The sequence below is a fragment of the Gouania willdenowi genome, chromosome 12 (assembly GCF_900634775.1).
Source record: "Gouania willdenowi chromosome 12, fGouWil2.1, whole genome shotgun sequence".
Lineage (NCBI taxonomy): Eukaryota > Metazoa > Chordata > Actinopteri > Blenniiformes > Gobiesocidae > Gouania > Gouania willdenowi.
The window spans coordinates 23,101,979-23,123,641 of record NC_041055.1 but is presented as its reverse complement, the minus strand read 5'-3'; the positions used below and the strand labels follow the sequence as shown (position 1 = coordinate 23,123,641).

The following is a 21,663-nucleotide window of genomic DNA, read 5'->3' as shown; positions in this document are numbered from 1 at the left end:
TCTGAATGACTAATTTAATTAATTGAATGCTATATTATTGATTGTAATCTATTAACAGTTCAGTCTTAAGTGAAAAGACATTGATGTAGTATAGTTTTCACAGTTGGCAGAGATGCATCCCTCTACTAATTTGTACCAAAAACACAATTATTTAAAAACTAATTAAAATTAATATAATGTGAAATATACTAAATTACCAATATATTTTAAAAAAACAAACAAAAAAAAAACAAAACTATGTAAATCCAGCCTCAAACAACAATCATGGGTTTCACTTTCTGAAATGAGTGACAAAGAATATTGAACTTTTTCATGCTATTTAGTTTTTCTTTGAGATGTATCTATATATCTGGATAAATCTGAGTGCAAAGTGGTTCTTTCCTACTGTGTTTTCTGAAAAGAGCAAGATATTGATGTATCTCCAGTAGGGTTGGGGTCAATTACATTTTTCAAGTAAAATTACGTCTTCCATTATCCATGTTGACTGACAACTCACTTATGATTACCGTGGCTAGCATGTTTTCCAATTACAATTTAAATGATTATTTTCCCTCTGAAAATCAATTACAATTACACTATCAATTACTGAAGTTCAATGACAATTAATCACAATTACTGAGCCCATTTTTGACATTTGACCCAAGATGGCTGACTTCCTGTTTAGTTCTAGGCATGGTCATAATGTAAATATTTGCTCATCCTGGGTTCAATAATAATTGTGGTACGTAATGGTCAATCCTGTTGGTCGTGCGGTGCATTGCACAAAAAATGTTGCGCGCGCATTTTTTTTTTGATTGCGCAAAATTATCACATTTTTCAACAGGCCTGAGGTGCGTGTCAATTTTTGTGGCCCAAATTAGTGATCAAAGGGAAACTGGAAGAAGGAAAAAAAAAAAGAGCAATTACAATAGGGTCCTTCTGGCCCTAATAAAGTAATAAAAGCAAAAACAACATTCTGGGGCTTCGGACCCTAAGTATTACTACATCATAAATTTAATTGATTATCAATTACACAGTTATAATTACAAGTGACCCCAACCCTTATCTCCAGTATTTTACTACTTGTGGGTGACCTAGTCCTGAGTGGGTTTTATAAACATTGTTGCCGTGTCAACGTAACCATTGGCTGCTGGACCATTAACAGACAGAGTGGTCTCATTACAAACTGTTGGTTTCTGATTCCTGGTAATGGGTGAAGTGTCGCTGGTCCCTGCAGCTCTGTTGGCCTGTTGGTTTTTACAAAAGCCTGTGTCTACAGGTTCCTTCATCAGTCCTCTCTGAAGCATCAGTACATTATCACTGCCCACTCTTTGAACGTGGCTGTAGTCCTCCCCTTGGTACTTGTAGCCCGTTCCTTCTCGGTCGTCATGGCTTGAAGAAACAGAATGAAGGACCACTGTGTTTTCGTCACTGATGTTGTGGGCTTCAACATAGTCACTGGATCTGACAGTCGCTGAGATATTGACCTCGCTGTAGGCGTGGGGTTGCCATTGGGTTTCCATCTGAGGCCGAAGCAGAAGACGCTGCTTGTTGTTGAAGCAGAACTTCCAGTATGTTGAGTCTGGATTGTCATTGGTGCTGTGGTCAGGATGAGAGTGGTAGGGGCATGAGGAATCAGAGGGGAACAAAGTGTCAGAAAGGCAGTGCTGCTTGGATTTATCAAGGGAGTGCATTAGATCTACAGGATGCTGAGATAAAGGAGAATACACAGAGGGCCAAGTCTTCACTCTTCCACTGGACACGTCAGGGCTGTCCTGGATCTCATTTGCACCAGTTCCTGTCTGACTGCACTCTATGTCCAGTCCTGGCGCCACACGTTTGAAACATTTATCAATCAGGAGGGTTTGGCTGTCACAGCTGCCCCGACCTGAGTCACAGTCAGATGTTGAGCTCTCGGATTTAGGACAACCATCCTCCCCTTTGTCTTCCATCTTGAGCTCCTGCTCCTCAGGAACACAGACTTCTAGGTATTCCACGAGCAAGTCTTCATCATTAGGTGTTGTCGTTGCAGGGAAATGAATAGAAACCAAGTCACAGAAGAAACCTTCTGATTTCCCATCCTGCATAGAAAAAACAAGAGTAGGAAAATAAGGAATTGTTTGCTGTCATTTTTCATGATATAGAGATAAGACACTTTTTAACCTTCAGGTCTATGAATATCCTCTACTGCACTTTGATACTACCTCATTTAATTTATTTTGTTGAAGTATGGGGCCATGCTTCTAAAACCACACTACAGACAGTTTGGACAATACAGAAATGTGCCAAAAGAATAGTGCACAATGTTGATTTTCATGAACATACAAATGCCTTATTTATAAAATCAAATGCATTAAAATTAAAAAAACAAAAAAATAAATCAAAAAACAGCAATAATTATGTTCATAACTAGAAATAACTTACTTCCCTCTAACTTACAAAATATGTTCAAAGAAAGAGAGGGGCGTTTTCCCCTCAGAGGTGTTCTGAAATAGCCCATCTACAACACAACCATGAAAAGTAGATGGCTTCTGCCTATTTTCCCTTGGTCTGACCAGAATGTAGACTGTTTATGCTCTGACTCTGACAAATAAACCAATACAATTTACAATGATTAATTATTTGTTACCTTCATAAATTGTTTATCAAATCCTTTGATTTTAGGACCAGGGACTGGTGGCAGAATGTAGTGCTTCAGACTTCATATATAAAAAAGGGTGGAAAAAAAAGGAATACAGTTAATGAACAGATGTTGAGGATCAATGACATAATATACAAAACATCAGTGGGTGCACAACAACATATTCATCATTAATAATAATTCATACCAAATCGTAGTTGACATTAAAAGCATTTAAATGAACACTTGTGTTGAGTTGGAGAAATGTTTTAAAAAAGTGGAAATATTTTTTTTACCTGTGGCTGTTGATGTGAATCAACCAAGTGATGATGAGAAAAATGAAGGCAGAACTGACCATAATCATAACCCACACTGACCTTTCCCGTTGGAAATCTGTAACACACACCATATCACTATGAACTGACATTTAACATTTCACAACATAATCTATTTATCTATCTATTTATTATTATTATTATTATTATTATTATTATTATTATTATTATTATTATTATTATTATTATTATTTACTTTCATAAATATGTATATATTATTTACTTGAGAAATTCACAATTGATTTTGGGGAAAATGTGATTAAACAATACTTAAAATTTACTTTGTTAATGAGTTTTTTGCAAATCAGAGAATATACAGTTAAGTGGTCATGATAGCTGTAAAATATGTATATAAAAAACACTGCCCACACCTCAAAAGTATGAAATATTTCCAACAGGGTTTCATAAGTGTAGTGGTTCCCATTCTTTTTTGGATCGTGACCCCATTTTTATATCACAAATTTATGGCAACCCCAAAAAAAAAAAAATTATAACTAATTTTTTATCATGTTTGTTATACTGTGTAACAAATAGACCAGGATTCATGCTTAAAGTGACAAGATGCACCAGCTCACAATTTTTATACTGTATTTTTTTCTTGCTTTTCCTCATCCTTCCTTTTTTTTTTTTTTTTTTTTTTTTTTTTAATAATGCATTTTATTTTAGCTAGATTTGTATCTGAGAAAGTGAAAGTATAAGATACAGTTGTTGTAGATTGTGTGTTGTGTATAATTATTTAAAAAGAAATAATTAAAAAAGCATTTTTAATCAGTAATTATTTTAAACACATTCCAGGTGACCCTATTTAATTTTCATTTTATTTTTTTTTTTAGACGACCCCACATGGGGTCACGACCCCAAGGTTGAAAAACACTACATTAGTGTATTATGAACTAGACACTCAACCTTTGGTTCATTTATTAGCATCTCACAAAATAAGAACACCTCGGCCTCGTTCCAAACAATGCATTATAATATATTAAGATACATAGGTGGGGGGCAATGACTTTCATTGGTGGATATCTTACAGTCAGGAACTTTGATGGAGGTTGTGGAGCTCCATTCACTCCAAAAGCCATGGTCGGGCTTACAGCGCACCTGAACCAGGTAGGTGCCACCGGATCGGAGGCTAAAAATGTTAAACATCTTCTGCTGGCCTGCAAGGTGCATCTAGAAGAAGAACACAATATTTTGTTATGAGATGACTCGTAATCGGCGCTGTATAAATCACGATTAATTGAGTAGAATTGAATGGAATTAAAATAGCTCAGTTAGAGAATAAGGGTTAGAGCATATACACCTCCCATTCAGTTTCTTCTTCCAGTTTAACACGCAGCTCGTAGATGAGAGTGATCCAACCAGAGCGCGTGTCCACCTTGTGAGGAGGTTCCCATGAGAGTCGAAGGAAAGGCCAGCCTTTATCCTCCAGGACTGTCACTCCCACGTTCTCTGGAGGATGGGGCATCACTAGGGAGAGAGAGACACACTCGTTACACAATACAGCATCAATGTTAAAAATGAAAGATGCAGATTTATTATTATATATTCTAGGTATGGCTGGATTTAGAAATAAACTCTATTCTGGTCTGATAGCCACAGACAAATGCAAGATGAGCACTTCAGTAATCTGTAGATACCCTTGGTTGGGTTTTAATTGATATTTCATGAACCAAAAAAACACATTTGATAACATTTAACTATCTTTGTAAAACAAAATTCACATCCTCATTATTTTTGAACATCATTACTACAGCTAACAAATCTCCTATATTTGGCCGTTTATGGGACTTTCTTGTTATTTTTAATTTCTTCATCCATCCTTTTCCAAACAATGCTGAGCTATTATAGAAACATTAAGTATCAGCTCAACTATACAAAAATCAATTAATCAATGAACATTTATTTGTAGAGCCCTTTCCCTAAATCAGATAAGGTACATTTGAACTGCTTTACAATCAAGGTAAGAGTGTATGAAAGGGAGAAGTAAAGTTTATTTTCTATGCGTTTTTTTTTAATTTTATTGATTTATTTTCTCCCTGAAACATTATTCTGTATATCAGTATCAATAATATGTATGTATGTATGTATGTATGTGTGTGTGTGTGTGTGTGTGTATGTATGTATGTATGTATCTATGCGTGTATGTATAAAATTTTGCTTTGATTATCAATTAATATTGTCTATGTATATTATTTTGCTTTTATTATCAATTTATAAATGCAAGCATTTGAATCATTTTAATTCATTATTTATAATGAATACACAGAGAGTTTTCTCTCACCAATGTAAACCACATCTATTTCCACGGGGTCAGAGAAAGTGCTGCCCAGTGCGTTGGTAGCCACCACAGTGATGTTGTAGTTAACCCAGATGGATGTGTTATTCTTGTTAAAGAAACAGGAGTTGACTCCTGCTGTGTGGTAGTCGGGGCACTCGTGCACCGTATCCGAGCTGCAGCAGAGACACACATAGAGAAACTGTTTAGGCTTTATATGGACAGTTCTGCTTGGATTTGGTTGTTTTTTCCCCCCAAAACCTCTGATTAAAGTAGTTATTATTTTATTGTTGAACTCCACACAACATCCATCCATCCATTTTCTGACCCGCTTGCTTGTTCCTGTTTTCAGGGTCGTGGGGCTGCACACAACATGCCCAATAATTAGTCAAATACATATAAAAAAAACCTTTCAGGAACCTCGGTGATAGAGCTTTACAATAGTATTTTTTAAGATTGCCTGAGGTGAAGCAGGTGGGAGATGAGGTATGAAGAGTCTTTTCTACTATTATGACATCACTAGAACAGCATAGATTATACCCCCCCTTGTTGTATTTACATCGTGTTTACATGTTTGCATCTGACTCTCTTCTGCAGCTAAAACAACAGTGGCCTATACACGTCAGCTTGTACATTTTACTCAGATTATTTTTTGTCATTTCCAGTGAGTACAGACCGGCTTTCCCCCTGATATTCTTCAACCAAATGTCAGCGACTTCAGAGATGCAATGAGTTAAACTAAGTAATTAACTTTTTTGCATTCATACATAATTCAATTCAATTCAATTCAACTTTATTTAGGTAGCGCTAATAACAACAAAAGTTATTGCAAAGCGCTATCAACATATAAAATTTCTAATAAAAAACAACAAATCCACATGAACAAGCTTAAGAGGCAAGAAGAAAAAATTCCTTTTTAACATCCGGGAAGATATTTGCTTAAATATTACTTTAGCCTAATAGCATAATTGCCTAAGTTGTGATATCTGCCTAACTTTACTCTCCTACCACTGTCCTCAGCTTATGAGAACGCTTGTTGGAGTCTAAAATCACTGTCTGCCTTAGTCATTTCTTTGACTTCATACAAAGACTATAAAACTAAACTACAGATTCACAACTTTACTTGCTTCCACCATGGTAACAAAGATGGGTCTTGTTACGCCTCGGAGGAGCATGAGGGCTCCCTCAGCAGTGAGGTCTTTGCCTATCTGCAGTGCTAACACTTTGAGTCGGTCCTAGGGGCCAACCCAAACATTGTCTGGAGTGATGGCTGCGGCTATCAAAATTGGTGTTGTACCATCACAAATGGTGATGTGTCACAATAGAACAAATGTTTCTGGTTGCACCATTAAAAATATTCACACTCCACATGACTACATTGTCATCTTTGAGACTGTACGTCTGCATCCATCCCCATACAAGGTCACCCAATTATTCCACAATGACTTCATGAAGTTATCTGGGGCCTATGTCACCAACATTTAACCAGGAAGAAAAGTTGGCGACACCACAGTCCATGACCTTCGTGCTCTCCAGTACCTGGCAGATGCTCGAATCAGGAACAAGTTGGATTTTGAGTCTGAATGGGAGGACCTGCCTCAGCGACTCAACATCCCCAAAGAATTGTTCCACTGGGTCCCACTCTTTCCTGCCCAACTGCCAATTACTCTCACGAAATTCAATGACTTGAAGGCGATGAAACCAGTACTACAAAGAGTAGTCCACCAGTACTATGACAACCTCCCTCATCAGTAGACAGTGTGAAAACAAGTTCACACAGCACCTGAGTGGGACTTTGGTTAAAGTTAGACTAGTGCAACAACCAGGTTAAGGTTAGACATTTAAAACAACTTGCTTAAAGTTAGAAAAGTAACACAACTTGGTTTTGTTTAGGAGAGTAAAACAATGTTGGTTATGTTATTGTTGTTTTATTTGTAAAATAAAAATTGACTAAGTCACTTTTATTTATTATGCAATCTATGTTGTGTCTTACTTTTTTTGGGATCTTGTTCACACATCTGGTTGAACTTTCTGTTACATTATCAATAAAATAAATACCAATGTGCTTGCTAGAAAATGTGTTTTTTTCTTGTTTTCTAAAAACGTTCAAATATGACTTAGATAACTATGCTATTAGGCTAACGATTTGTTCGATATTCTTCAACATATTAGGAAGGATGTTATTGAAAAGTGAGGCCACATTATTAATGTTTTTTTTGCCATATTTTTTTCCATTTGCCGTTTAATGTCAGTAGGTAGAAAAACTGTCTGGACACATACAGTGTCTGAAATCTGATATAAAATTACTCATTATGTTAAAACTAAGTAAAAAAATGTTTCCAAATACCCCTTGGGGTACATGTACCCCTGCTTGGGAACCGCTGGTTTAACTGGAAGCTATATTTCTTAAAAATCTGAGCTTTTCCATTAACAGCTTGAAACAAAGCTGATTAACTTCACTCTCTAGCTCAAGTGTGACAAACTTATTCCAGTCCAGGGGCCATCACCCTTCTAATAGATCTCAAGTGGTCCCAACCAGTAAAATCATTGAATAATAACAAATATATAATACAATTTCTACTTTTTCAAAGTACATCTGGAAAAATGTCATTTTTAAAATTAGTTTATAATTTATCACTGTATATATGAACTCAGCCTTGAAAACATCGAAATATACATAGAGTACAAACTAGTGAGAAATGTCAGGCCAAGTTATGTTTTTAGAAGGCTGTGGCAATCCGTACGGTCGCCGTGTCAATATACCGACATTCTATCCGTACACGGCGCCCCTTATTGGCCAGTTTAAGTCACGTGACTAAGACTAAACCTAACCTTAAAAATTGTTGCGATATAGGGTTATACCCTAACCCTAACAATGAACTGCTACGTATGTGTACGTCGGTGAACGTACCAATAGCACCGGAGGTTGCCCTTACCGCAACCGAACGAATTGACACTTTCTTTTAAAAATTTGACACATCTGACTGAACAAATAAGAATGGTAAGATTGAATAAGTTTTTTCAATAAGCTTTTTGACTAAAACACAATGATACTATAATGATCTATCTTGATAATGTTATTGATAAGTAAATGCAAAAAAGAAGAAGAACATATCTTACTTTTCTTTGCAGTAATAAAGAGCGTAAGTAGTGGACAGTCCTCCATCGAAGCTTGGCTCCCACCAACAGGTAAATGTTTCTTTTTCAGGGGATCGACATCTGGTCAGTGTAGGTTTTCCTGGTAGGCTATACCCTGAAAAAATACATATAATTAAAAAAAAGAAAAACACACATTTCAAGAGAGGACGAATTGAAAAAACAACAACTGAATGTGGTAGATACCCAAAAATGTGAAGTAAAATGATATAATAATTTGAGAAAAACAAATCCAACAACAACAACACCTTTTTTTGTGCACGTGTTTATGGAATTATAACTATATGAGATTATCAGAGGAACATTTTGACACTTACGTGTTCCCTCCACAGATAGAAGATTAAACCAATGCAGTAGCAGGAGTATTTCTGCAATTCGCCGCATCATGCGCCACAAAGCCTCAGCTGTTTAAAGAAAAAGAAAAAAGAAAAAAAAAAAGAAAGGTCAGGATGGGTTTTTAAAAAATGTAATTGTATATTTTAAGACATTTATATACTATAATAACTTTTGTGAAGTGCAATGTAGTAGCAAAATCATTGAGCATGCTTATTGGGTTCATTTAATCTTACTCTTATATACTTGATTTTTTTTTTTTTTTTTTCTTTCTTGTGTGGAACATTTACGAATATTCCATATAATCGTGATTACATTTATTATTCATCCATTACTGCAACCAATTCAAATCTAGATTTAAAACATTTCTGATACATTTGTGTGTTAATCCGGTGTATACAATCGTCAATAATCTCACATTTTCAGAACGGATCTGTGTGAAAATTATAGTGAACTTGAATGAGATATTTTTAATGAATTACAGAAGTGGCGATCATAATAGGGGGCTATATATGTTGCAGGATGACATAAGTGATCAAATACATCAAGTCATCTTCACATTGAGGTAAAATCCTTGTTACAGCAGAATATCTAGTGGACATGCAGGGAAATGAATAATAAAGCATGCCATTAACAGTGAATGATTTGACGTCACTCACCAATGATTAAAAAGCATTCTCCATTTCTGACTACCTCCAGCATCTGGCATTTTCACTGTAACTGATTGCATAACTTCAATTCTGAGCTTTTTTTCCTTAACGACAGAGAGGCTGGTTTGAACTTCACTTGTGGATATTTATTATCATGAACAGTAGGGCTCGGATGGTATGATTTTGTCCCAATTCCATTTATTGTTTGCAATATTGCAATACTGATTTATTGCGATTCTGAGTTTTGCAATTTGATAGTAACAATTATTGCAATTTTATTTTCTTTATTTTCCTTATCCAAAACCAAAAGTTTACCCAGACACTTCTGGAATACGAATAAGGTAAGTCACCATAAAAAACAAAAAACAAAAAACAATGCACATCACATGCCAGTCAGTAAGTTTAACCTTTTTATCAACTGTCCCTGAAAGTGCACTAGACCCATGGAATCACAGGAGTGCCAAAATTAAAAGGAAATGCATGTGGAAATATAAAGCGAATCAATAATATAAATTTGTAAATAAAAAGAGAATCAATAATAAAAATGTGGAAATAAAAAGAGAATCAATAATAAAAATGTGGAAATAAAAAGAGAATCAATAGTGAAAAAATATGCAAATGTAGTATATTCTTTTTCCATTTTGCTTTTGCTTTTTCCATTTTGTCATTGCTTTTTCTGTAAAGCAATGACAAAATGGAAAAAACCGGGAATGCAGATGTAATGTAGACATCTGATCACAATAACACAACGTTTGACATCAATTAAGGAAAAGCAAATGTTAAACATACCAGAATTGAAGTGATCACACACAAAATACCTTTAAAAATATTTGAAATGACTAGGTCCCATAGGTCCTATACTGTACTTTTCCCTCAGAGGATATTCATATAATAGCACAGCCAGAAAACATACAGTCATATTGGTAGAGGTGGTAAACTATGTAATGGTCAGAGAGAAGATTGACTGCAAATATGTATATTTTGTCCACCAACTTTATTCATATTTTTGCATTTGCATGGGCCATGCTGGGTGGACTGTTTTGTTTGTTTGTTTGTTTTTGAAAAACCTTTGTTTAACCATATTAAAACCCATTGAAATCAAACACATGTTGAAAGTTAAAAGGACTGACAGATTAAAACAAAAAAAAGAAAAGGAATTTTATATTATAAAACTACCAACACTGATTATTGGACAATACCAAGCTGTTGCCACCTGATCTTTGACACTATATTTGTAGACGACTAACGTTGCATTCAAATCACAAATCAATGTTTTTAATAGTACAGATTGTTGCCTCTCATGCTCCTTGAACTGTTAGTTTGATAAATTCAATGACAGCATTATTTCTTTTATATATCAGTGATGAGTTCATTTGAATAACGTCACCCTGATCTGATAATTAGCATTAAGAACAAGGCTCTGGATTAGCCTTCTGCTGTTTATAGCCTTATTACGTAACCAAGAGTACAAACTGAATAAGCTGCTAAACAGGGAAAGCGCCAGCGAACAGAAGAAGCTCGTACATCATAGAAAACAATGGTTGAAATGTGGACTTTAAAGCACACACGTGGTACCACTGAGGTGTAAACACTTCAAAATTTGTAGATTGTGTTATATATAGCAACACATACAATAAATGTCCTTTTAAAAAGGTTAAGCACTTTTATTTGATACAGTTGTAAATTGTGTCATACAATAAATAACCCGACAAATGAGTATAATCTGTGTCTCGAGAATGATGGTTTGAAAAAAAATAGGTGGTTGTTTTATTCATAATTAAATAGACATCATGCTGTAAATTTAATATAACCACATCGTTTTTACAGTGCAGTGTGGATGTATCAAAATAAAATACCAGCATTCTAAAATTGAACCGTCTGACAAGCCAAACAGAACAATTTATTATTGGTAAAGCTAATTTATTTTCCTTTTTTATTTTGTCTTTGTGCTATTGCTGACAGATTCAGAAAGAATTGGGCACTGGTTATTTCTACAAGTATTTTAGACAATTTATTTCTGTGGAATATTGAAGATATTTTTAAGAACCCTTAGTTTGATTTACAATGTCCCTTTCTCAAAGCCAGACTAGCAGTAATACAGTGATAATAACAAAAAGATATATAAGTAAGATAAGTAATATGCTCTATTACTTACTTACTTTTTTTTTTTTTTTTTTTAACAAATATACAGTAACCATTTTCACTGTGTGTGGAAAGTGTCAAAAACAAAATGCTCAAAAACAAAAAATATGCTCCTGAAGAACATGTGAGCGTCATAGTAAATTAACCTTGCCCTGACATTGACAATAAAGCTTTTAGCTGGGAGGGAATGATCAATTGCCCTGAAACTCTAACAGTCTAACAGGCTTTGATCTGATAAGATCAAAGCTTTTCAATCTCACAATAATTAAAGAAGAAAAATAAAATGAAATCCCTATTTTGAGTCATTACATGTTTGTGATGCTCCTAATTATTCTATTTAGGTTTAATATTTACACTAAGTGCTTATAACACTTATAACCTGATGGGTATAACCATATAGTGATGTGAACTATATGAGGCCATGACTGCAGGACTAAAAGTGGAAAAAGTCCCTCAGCTTCAGGCAATTTGTAATCCAGTATTGAGCTGATCAGCTTGGCTTCATAAAGGTCAATGACATGTTTCACCTCTTCCTAAATAAGGTCAACAAGTAGAAAATGACACTACAGCAGGCACCCATTGTTCATCATGTCAGAGAAATAAAACTGTAAATTATTATTATTAATTTTATTATTCTTTTTAAAGAAAAGAAAAGAAAAGAAAAAATCAATTCAGATCTTTATAATTATTAGTCATTAAAATCTACTCACCAGTGGCTATTATTCTGTCCATGCATGAATTGAAGGGCTGTCACATCTCGTACCCACTGCAGGTATAAAACAGGCAACAACAAGTGTACACTCATAATAATACCCGCACAGCTTTAGCTGTCCACTCACAGGGAGAGGATATTCTGCTGGATCCTCTGCACAGGGCAGGGGTGGGCGGGGCTAAGGCGCGCATCCTCATGGAAGCCACGCCCACCTCGTAGGCGCATACCAGTGAAGTGGAGACTCCAAAACATGACTTATGACTTCTAAACTATAAAGTATATATTCTATATTTTATTTTATTCATTTGTCAAATTTTGAATTTAATTAGATGACAGCGTCCAAGTAATTAATTTATGAATTTATTTAATTCAGGCTAAAAAATAAGGTTGAAAATGACCTAATTCAATTAATTAATGTACTGTAGTGTAGTGAAAGAAACAAATACAGTTATGTTACCCAAGCTTTGCTTTATCAAGTTTTGTGGTCACAAACATTTTATTACAATATTCTAATACAGGGTTTTTCAACCTTGGGGTTGTGACCCCATGTGGGGTTGCCTGAAATGTCTAGTAATTGATAAGAAAAAACACCACACACAATCTTAAACAACTGTATTCTATATTTTCACTTCCTCAAAAAAATCTAGTTAAATTAAAATATTAATTAAATTTATAGAAATATCTCAGCTGGGACATCTTGTCACTTTTTGCACTAATCCTGGCTACTCTGTATTTATTAAAAAAAAAAATTATCTGAAATTGTTAAAAGAACACTCAATTTTTCCAAAACCCTGCAATTTCCCATAAATTATTACACAAAATTCCCCCTAATAAAAATAAAAATTGGTAACAAAATCAACAAAATGTTAAATAAAGAATCTGTAGGGACCGATACAGTATCTATCAATTTTGTAGGTGTTTTGTCACTTTATGAATCAGAATCAGAATCAGAATTCCTTTATTAATCCCAGGGGGAAATTGCTTTTGTTACAGCCACTTAAGAAAAAAAAAATTGCGGACCAATGAAAATGGAATCTACCGTTGAATGTGGAAATGAACAGAATCGGCATGAAACACCATCACCGTGAGGAAAAGGACATTTTTTTATTATCAGTAAATGTTTTTTCGGGACCCCTCATTAGGTGCACCGCGCTGCCCCTCCCATCCTGGCCGCATTAAACACCGTCTAAACCACCCAAAACAGCGTCTAAACTGCCAAAAAACTACACAAACCATCATTGACTCCTAAAATCAGAGCCAACCAGATTCGGAAAAAAATCAAATAGATTTTATAGGACCTTAATTATTGCAATATTCAACTACACAAAATAATTATTTTCTACTAATACACTAATTTCATTACACAGAGGCAAACTCTATATCTATTTTATTTTTTTAAATATTGTGTTAATAAATATTTCATGAGTAATATTGTTGTCTTTGTCAAATTTGATTTGGTATTAATAAATAATTGTGCACATTTACAGATATTGTACATGTACATAACACGGTTATGAAGGCTATTTTGCACAATAGGTGTGCCTTCAGATTTTAAAGGTCCCATGTCATGCTATTTTTCACCCATCTCCATTTGTTCTAAGAACTGTTTTCCAGAGTTTTTGCCTCTGAAAAGTCACTTTCTGAACAACTACACAAATTGATTTGCGACCTACTTATGCATATTCATGAGTGGGCGTGTCTATAGATGGGACACTGACTTCCTCCTCCCTGCACGGTGACGTAGGGCCAGAGGATGGGCTGCCCTCCTCCCACCCACTCCGTAGCAGAGCTCATGCTGCTTTATAAACACAGACAGAGCATGGGGGCGGGGCGTTTGCCCGTACATACATAGACTGTAGAAAATACATACATAGCACTGCGCAAAGGTCCACGAAATGCTCACCTTTGTGGGCGTGTCTGTTTACATGTCAATCATGGCAGAGAGCTTCCTGGAGGCGTGTCAAATTTGTCATGAAAGTGGGAACGCGTCATCAATTTAGAGCGAGGTGTTAGGGCTCGCCCTGCAGTAAGAAAGCAGCAAATCACCCTCTAACTAAAGGATGAGGAAATCTATTAAAAAACACTTTAGACATGTGTATGAATCCCAAATAGCACTTTTATGATGTTTAAAGCACAGAAAAGTCGATTTAGCATAACATGGGCCCTTTAACTTGTCCTTTGGTGTGCCTTGGACACAAAAAGGTTTGGAAACCACTGGTTTAGGGAATAAAATCAGTTTGTATTTGGAGTGAATGATGTCTCGTGGGATGACAGCGAGGGAGATTTCTGGCCCTCCCTCTTTCAGCTTGACTTAGGAGCAATAATGTTATATAATATGGCCATCTGCTCTTCACGATGACTGTCACTGGCCCATAGGAGACAACCTGTGTTAGAAAAAACATACTTGAAGTGATGTTTATAGCTCTCAGTCCTGATTCTCTGACTGTATCTGTGTTTTATTTTTGTCACGTGTGCATAAGTAGAATAATTTCCTATGGAGGTGTGCAGTACGTGGTTGGAGAAGTATGCACTGCAGCATCTGCTTGTTTATTATCTTTTAGATAAGACGCAACCTGTACTCAGAGGTAAAAACACCACAGTGCTCGACTTCAGGAGAATCAAATAATGACTTGCTGTTGAATCACTATCAGATCAGTCCATGGTCCCTAAACAGGAACAAACAGGGTCAAACCACACTGGGAAGGTGAGTGCACAACGACACCTAGTGGCTCCTAGAGGAAATGGAAGAAAGGGTGTTTGTCATGGCAGCAATTTCTCATCAAACTAATAAAAAGGGCATCAAAAGCATTCAATGGCTCTTTACAGCAGAAATGCAATCCAGAAATCAATTTCAACATTTGATTGTGTTGAACAATATAAGTGGAAGAACAATGTTGGCATTCAACTAATCTTTTCTCCAGAAATAACAGCGTTATTTTGTTGATTAGCACAAGTTTTTTTTAATGAAAAAAGGAAGTTTATCAGATGTTGTTTGGTTTCACAAGCTTTTCTACTAGTCCGTGTAGGTTGCAGACCTACCTTTTTAATTTATTTATTTATTTCTACAGAATTCTTTAAAATCACACAGGAAACACAAGAGGAGATTAATTTACTACTTTCCACCCATTTCTCTGTAACTAAAAGGTTTTATTAATTATGAGTATTATACAAGTTAAAGAAAATGTATTTTATCACCACCTTTTAGAAATTAATGTTTGTATATTTGTCTTCTTCTTCTTCTTCTTCTTCTTCTTCTTCTTCTTCTTCTTCTGTGCCCACTTGTATTTAATCCTTATTTAACTTATTTCCTTTTTTTCCTCCTTGGTCAGTGTTTATTCTTGTCATTTGTAATATTTCTCGAGCCTCTGTAACCCCATGGGATCATAAAGTATTTCTAATTCTGAAGATTTCTCTTAATAGTGTTATATTTGGCTGTGTATGTGTATGACTTTTGTTTTACATTTTTATTCATATAACATCTTATTTACATCATAATATACCAATGTATAGGTTGTAAATTAAGAGTTCACAGAGAACCATATATATCAACAATAAATGTGTGTATGAAGTTTAATTTTATATCTTCCTCTTCTTTTTGTTTGTTTTTTACACCGTTTACATTTTTGAGACAAACATACACAAGTAAAACGATAACTTAAAATGCCAAGTTGAACGCTCCTGTCGTGTTTAATTGGGCAGGATAGATTGATGCACCTGATTGGTTGATATTGACAGCAATCATCTGTAATCAGCATCTGATTGGCTGAGTCGTCAGGAGGAAGTCAAGTGTCACAACATTTCTGAGCTTGGAGTTGATAAAGCGACCTGTCTCAGTCAAACACCGGGGAGGCTGTTTTTAACTGTTATTTCAACACCTTCGCCGCTGTCGGACCAAGCCCGGAGCGGAGAACCTTTATCCGGCCTTATATTAAGCGCTGTGCCGTGGCTTAGACTGGATTTTGTGGACTTTACCACCACCGCCCGGCAGAGAGAGCAAAGTGGGACTTTATTGTTCAAGGCTAGCCAGCTAGCTTCGTGAAGCGGCTTGTTGTTTGTACAGGGGAAACTGCAGGCTATATGGCTGCGAATTACGAACCGATATACGGGCTTTCAGAAGACGAGGTAAGTCTCTGATTTACCACATATTTGATAGAACCCCTCCACTCCCCCTTCCCCACCTGCCGGGGGTTCCTTTCAGACAGACATAGCTAATACCAACGCTAGCTGACAGAGAAGCTAACAAGCCCTCTCCCACATACAAAGGCACATTCCTTTGTAATACTCAGGCAGCTGTCAATTTCCTGCACCCTTCCTTAGTCTTTGATAGTTTTATCTTTGTGATATCAGCCCAGTCTCCATCCACAATCTAAAGAAATAAACCACCCACTTGGATTATACGAGTTGTTTTCAAAGCCCAATGTCTAAATAGACTGCAGGGTTTTGTTATTGTATCCGTAAAATAGGGTCAACAGGAATCTCAGGCATTCATAAGAGGATAGCCCCCCCCCCCACACACAGTTTCAGTTCTTTGTGCCAAGCTGACCCGATCTAACCTTTTAAAATGTGCAGACATTGACTGGAGGTGAAGTGTCTACTCTCTATTCTTTGGCTCACAGATGACAATGATGTCAGATCAAATGCCTCCAATCGCTCTGTATCTCTGATTATTTATACATAGTATTTATATCATTGAATATAATTTTGCATAATCTCATTTACACATACATAACAAGTATCACAAACGTTAGACAAACACAATAGCTTTTAATATATATATATATATATATATATATATATATATATATATATTTGTCAGTAATTCCAAAAAACAACAACATAACCAATATTCATAATGCATTGGATTTTATATAGCACTTTTTCATAGACACTCAAAGCGCTTTACATTGATGTGGATTATTGTTCACTCCACACACAGTGGTGGTAAGCTACTGTTGTAGCCACAGCTGCCCTGGGGCAGACGGACAGAAGTGAGGCTGCCATAGTGCGCCATCGGTCCTTCCGACCAACATTCACTCACACACGACATTCATACGAGGCAATGTGGGAGAAGTGCCTTGCCCAAGGATACAGCGATAATGGCTTGGATAAAGCGGGATTCGAATCCCAACTCTTTGGTTATTGGACGACCCACTTTACCACTGAGCCGCGGTCACCCCATTTGTTTTCAGATTTTAGGCGTTGGCTATATTTTCTATAAAAACACAACCCCTAAAAACAAGAAAATCAATCAATTAATCTCAGATTAATTATTTGTATATTTCATTTTGTATCACAAAATAATGATTTTCAGGATCACCATATCTCTAATATAGTGGATATAATTATTGGCCCTATAATAATTTTCTCATGAATAACTCAAAATATATTCATGTGTGGCCCACCAAATCTAGTTCAAAAGAGCACCATCATGATATGCAACCAAGATATATTGATTTTGGTGATATCAAAAATTACAATATCGCCTATACATATATATATATATATATTTTTTTTTATTTTATTTTTTATAGCTCATTTTGTATTCAAATTCTTGTTTTTGGAGTCACTGCTTTCACTATTACTCAGTCAGAACAGCATGAAAAGCACGGTCATATGGATTACTAAGTGCGTCCTAACCCAGAACTTTCCATAAATAAGTCACACTACAGAACTCACTCACATATGCTGTCCCTTATAGGGAAAAAGCCAAAAGTGGCACGTATTGTGCAGCTGTATTTTAATAAGCGAGCCTGTGTGGTATTTTGCATCACCAAATTTAGCCCATAATTGTTTTTCTGGTCAGAAATAATTTGAATGAAAAATATCAAGATTTATATTGTATATCGCCATTTTGAGAAAAAATATCGAGATATGAGTTTTGGTCCAAATCGCCCAGCCCTAATACTACCTCTAATTGAATCGTGTTATAGATATCTTCAAGTCAACAATTTGGAAACCACAAACATGCGCACACAAAAAAATCCCTGCATCTTTTTCAACCTCGTCTTTGGGGATCTGAAATCGTCCTGTGTGTTATGTAATCACTAATACTTATTTTATCTGCAGCAGCTCCCCCTTTAGGTTCTTCCTAATGGCTTGGTCTCCCTACCTTCACATAAAGGTCTTGAACATGGGAGGGTGTAGACAATTAGACGTAAACTTAGAGCTTTTCGTTTCTGTGCTTGTTATCTGTTTTCTGTCAAAGTTTTTCTAAAGCCTTTATTTGCAATGTTAAAAAATACAAACTAAGGCTAGGGTTGCTAAATGAATCATGTTGTGTTACTCACATGTGTACCTGGGAAATTGAATATTTTCTTCCTGTAGATTGAGTGACATTTCAAGCTTACTCCTCCTTTTAGTCCAATATTTGCTGTGGAAGCAACAGATGCCCAATTTGTATGAACTATGCTCTATTTTGGCACAATCAGAGCTACAAAAGTATGTTTGGTGGCTTAAATGTGAGCATTGCGTTATCGCTTTGTGGCATTATCAGTCACGAGTCAAATATGCACGCCCCACAAAGTGATAAACAGTCATTTTCTAACCTGCCTGTCAGACATTAGTCAGATGGTCAGAAATAGGAGTGTGAAAGAAGACACTTGAAAGATGAACGACTAAAAATACATTCCTCATACATTCAGCCAGGATTCTCAGAGAAAAACCACCGTGTGCCTATTTGTGGATTCACACAGCTTCCATTATTAGAATGATTTTCATATGTAAAGGTGATATTTAACATGAGCCTTTATATGAAGGTTTTTAACCTTAACAAATATGGCTAGACCAAAAAGGTATAAATGTCATTGGGTCAGCATTATGAAGTACAGAACATTCAGTGTTGGTCTTCAATGCTATTTCTAGCCTAATATCAGGAGCGTGTATGGCTTGCAGTTTTGCTGTTTATTATTTCCTTTATTGCTGCAATAAAATAGATCATTCTCTACAAGTAGATGAAATATAGGCTCCTTACACCACAAGAGGGATATGATGCTTATGTAAACATACAGTAAAGCTGCATTTCATGAGAAAAAGACTATAGCCTAAGTAATTGTTTGGCATTCCTCCAACCACTACCGTCCCCTCCCGTGTTTAGTGTAAATAAAATAATGAGAAGCTCTTATATCTGGCCTTATGTGAACATTTTTAATAAACACCCACTCAGAGGCAGTGTGTTATTGGTTTATTGTAGATTGCAGTGAATTGGGAAAAGTAGTATGTGAAGTAAAATGGTTTAGGTAGATCTAACTAGTCTACTAGGGATGTGCGTTGCCTTGAATGTGACGATACGATACAATTCACGATTTGCATGTCACAATACGATATGCCCTGATACTAAACAATACAATATATTGCATTATCATTAAATGCAAATTTCACCTTTACAAGTACAAAATGTTATGAAATACAATTTATTTCATTTTTTTTTTAACTTGCAAGAACATGTAAATGGTCAATAACTGTAATTCAAGTACAAAAATATCAAAAGCAAGTGGTAACTGTCAAATTAAATTTTTCAAAAAAGGTGGACTTTTGCTTCTACAACAGATTATGATTCTAAGTTCTTAAATTCTTAAAAATGAGTAACCACATACATCTATTAAAGTGCTTAGTATGTAATGAAAATAAAGTGCAATCAATTGCCAAGCTAAAATGCATCGATGAGTGAGGTAGCTTAACAAGGTCTTATGGGGTTCACTGACACCTAGTGACCGGGCATTTACATGCTACACATATATTAGTGCAATTAAATGGTTTTTATGGATTGATACAATCGAGCAGTGAAATATTGTGATATATCATTGATTTTTGTTTCTTACACCCTTATTAACTATGTCATCTACAAGTAGTACAGGATTATGGATAATTATTATTGACGTTAAGTGTTAAAAATACAACAATATTTGTTTTTATTTGGTTCCAGCTGTGTTATTACAAGGCAGACCAAAATATACTCTGTAGCCATGGTGTGACTGTGAGGTTATGAAATGATTTCCTGTGAGTTTTATTGTACGTTTTGACCCAATATCTCTTTCTTCTGCAGCATGAAACACGAGTGCTGCGGGTTAAGGTCATCGCAGGAATTGATCTGGCTAAAAAAGACATTATTGGAGCCAGGTGAGTAGCAGTGCATTGTTTAAGGTCACCCAAATAGTTTTGTTATTGTCTGAGGTTCTCAGAGGGCTGTCATTGTTATGGGTAATATGAAGAGTATTTAGGTCTGATCAGTGCACCTGTGGTGAATGCAGGTTTACTAGCATTCAGAGGTTTTCTATGATACACCATATTTTGTCTGGTTTTGAGCTGATAGGTGTTCGGTAACTTTTTTTATAATAGGAAATTCAAACCCAGTAATTCAAGCTTTGCTTGATTCTTATTGTCATAAAGGTTCTCATTCCTTTAGTTCTATTCAACTCTGGACAGTGGTTATTTCTGAGCTTTCCCTGCATACCTCAAAGTAACTGAAACCTAAGCTAATTATTACCTGCTTCCATGTTGACTCATAAACCATTTCTGTTACAGTTTTTACAGATTAAAGAGTTTGACCAATAATTAAGCTTGCTGCATTGCCTCTAAAAAAAAAAATACAGATGGTCGACCTAAATTTTGATAGTGTTCCAGTAGGTCATCGTTTAAGATAGTTTTAATTGCTAAAATGTGCTATAGAGTGGTTTCACTTGTTTTTGGAACAGAACAGTGTAATAATATCACATTTTTAATCACGCACAGCCTTTTACTGTAGTTTCAACTGTTGAAAGCAGTATGTGCACCAAGTGGCTAGTTGATACAGTGGTAAATATTCCTGTCAAGTCTAATTTGATGTGATCTAATGTAAGGGTGTCCTGATCCGATATTGATATCAGTCTGATATCGGCAAAAAAACCAGTATCGGCCTACGTTTAAAATCTCAGATATTAGCACTCTGATCCATAATTCGTTTTTTATTGGATTTATTGAGGTTATTTTTCCAGGTCTTCTGCTTCATTTCTGTATTCTATTCAATTGTAGAATATGCTTATGCTCTAGTTAAACTAATTATTATTTTGCACTGTATAATCATAAGTCTTTGGTATTATTGGATTTATTTGGCTTATTTTTCAGGGTTTTCTAACTTATTATTTTCTCATTCAGTTAGAATATTCTTGTGTTTTAGGTCAGAATTCAATGTATGGAACCCATTGGTTAATAATGAATTGGTCAGTTTTTCCTCATACTTACTGTTGCTGACTATTGTTCATTTTTTGAGTAATATCACTTGATCAGGCCCTTTTCTAACAATACACACTAAAAAAAACAAATATATAGTGTCTGTGCTGATATCATGCCATATCGGTGTTGTATCGAAAATGGAAATTTTGGATCGGGACATCCCTATTAAAATGTATTTATGTGCCAAGTGGAGCAAAATCTATACAGTAACAGATAGTCATATAACATGGTTATATATCACTGCAAACTGGTAA

The 21,663-nt window shown here is 35.5% G+C and overlaps 2 protein-coding genes across 8 annotated transcripts in view; one reads left to right on the top strand and one right to left on the bottom strand.

Moving 5' to 3' along the window:
- Window positions 1–249: 249 nt before the first annotated feature.
- prlra (prolactin receptor a) lies at window positions 250–12,315 on the bottom strand. The gene is made up of 9 exons (XM_028462573.1): window positions 12,201–12,315; window positions 8,683–8,769; window positions 8,330–8,462; window positions 5,216–5,385; window positions 4,235–4,401; window positions 3,963–4,104; window positions 2,896–2,992; window positions 2,609–2,678; window positions 250–2,060 (listed from the first exon to the last, which is right to left on the bottom strand). The coding sequence occupies exons 1-9, from the start codon at window positions 12,220–12,222 to the stop codon at window positions 1,074–1,076; spliced, it is 1,875 nt and encodes a 624-aa protein (XP_028318374.1). The 5' UTR covers window positions 12,223–12,315; the 3' UTR covers window positions 250–1,073.
- Window positions 12,316–16,000: 3,685 nt separating this feature from the next.
- nedd4l (NEDD4 like E3 ubiquitin protein ligase) overlaps window positions 16,001–21,663 on the top strand; it is a 49,455-nt gene continuing 43,792 nt past the window's right edge. For all 7 annotated transcript variants that reach the window (XM_028462695.1, XM_028462694.1, XM_028462693.1 and 4 more), the window contains exons 1-2: window positions 16,001–16,324; window positions 20,244–20,317. In XM_028462695.1, coding sequence (XP_028318496.1) covers window positions 16,280–16,324; window positions 20,244–20,317 — 119 coding nt within the window. In that variant the 5' untranslated portion in view covers window positions 16,001–16,279. The remainder of the gene's footprint in view (window positions 16,325–20,243; window positions 20,318–21,663) is intronic.

What these genes read in the sequence shown, in the direction of transcription:
- prlra (XM_028462573.1), bottom strand. Translation starts at nt 12,222, where the DNA reads ATGGACAGAATAATAGCCACTG. An exon ending in CTTTATTACTGCAAAGAAAA is followed by an intron (nt 5,386 to 8,329) that starts GTAAGATATGTT and finishes TCTCTGCTGCAG; the next exon opens with CTCGGATACGGTGCACGAGT. An exon ending in CTCCATCAAAGTTCCTGACT is followed by an intron (nt 2,993 to 3,962) that starts GTAAGATATCCA and finishes TGTGTGTTACAG; the next exon opens with ATTTCCAACGGGAAAGGTCA.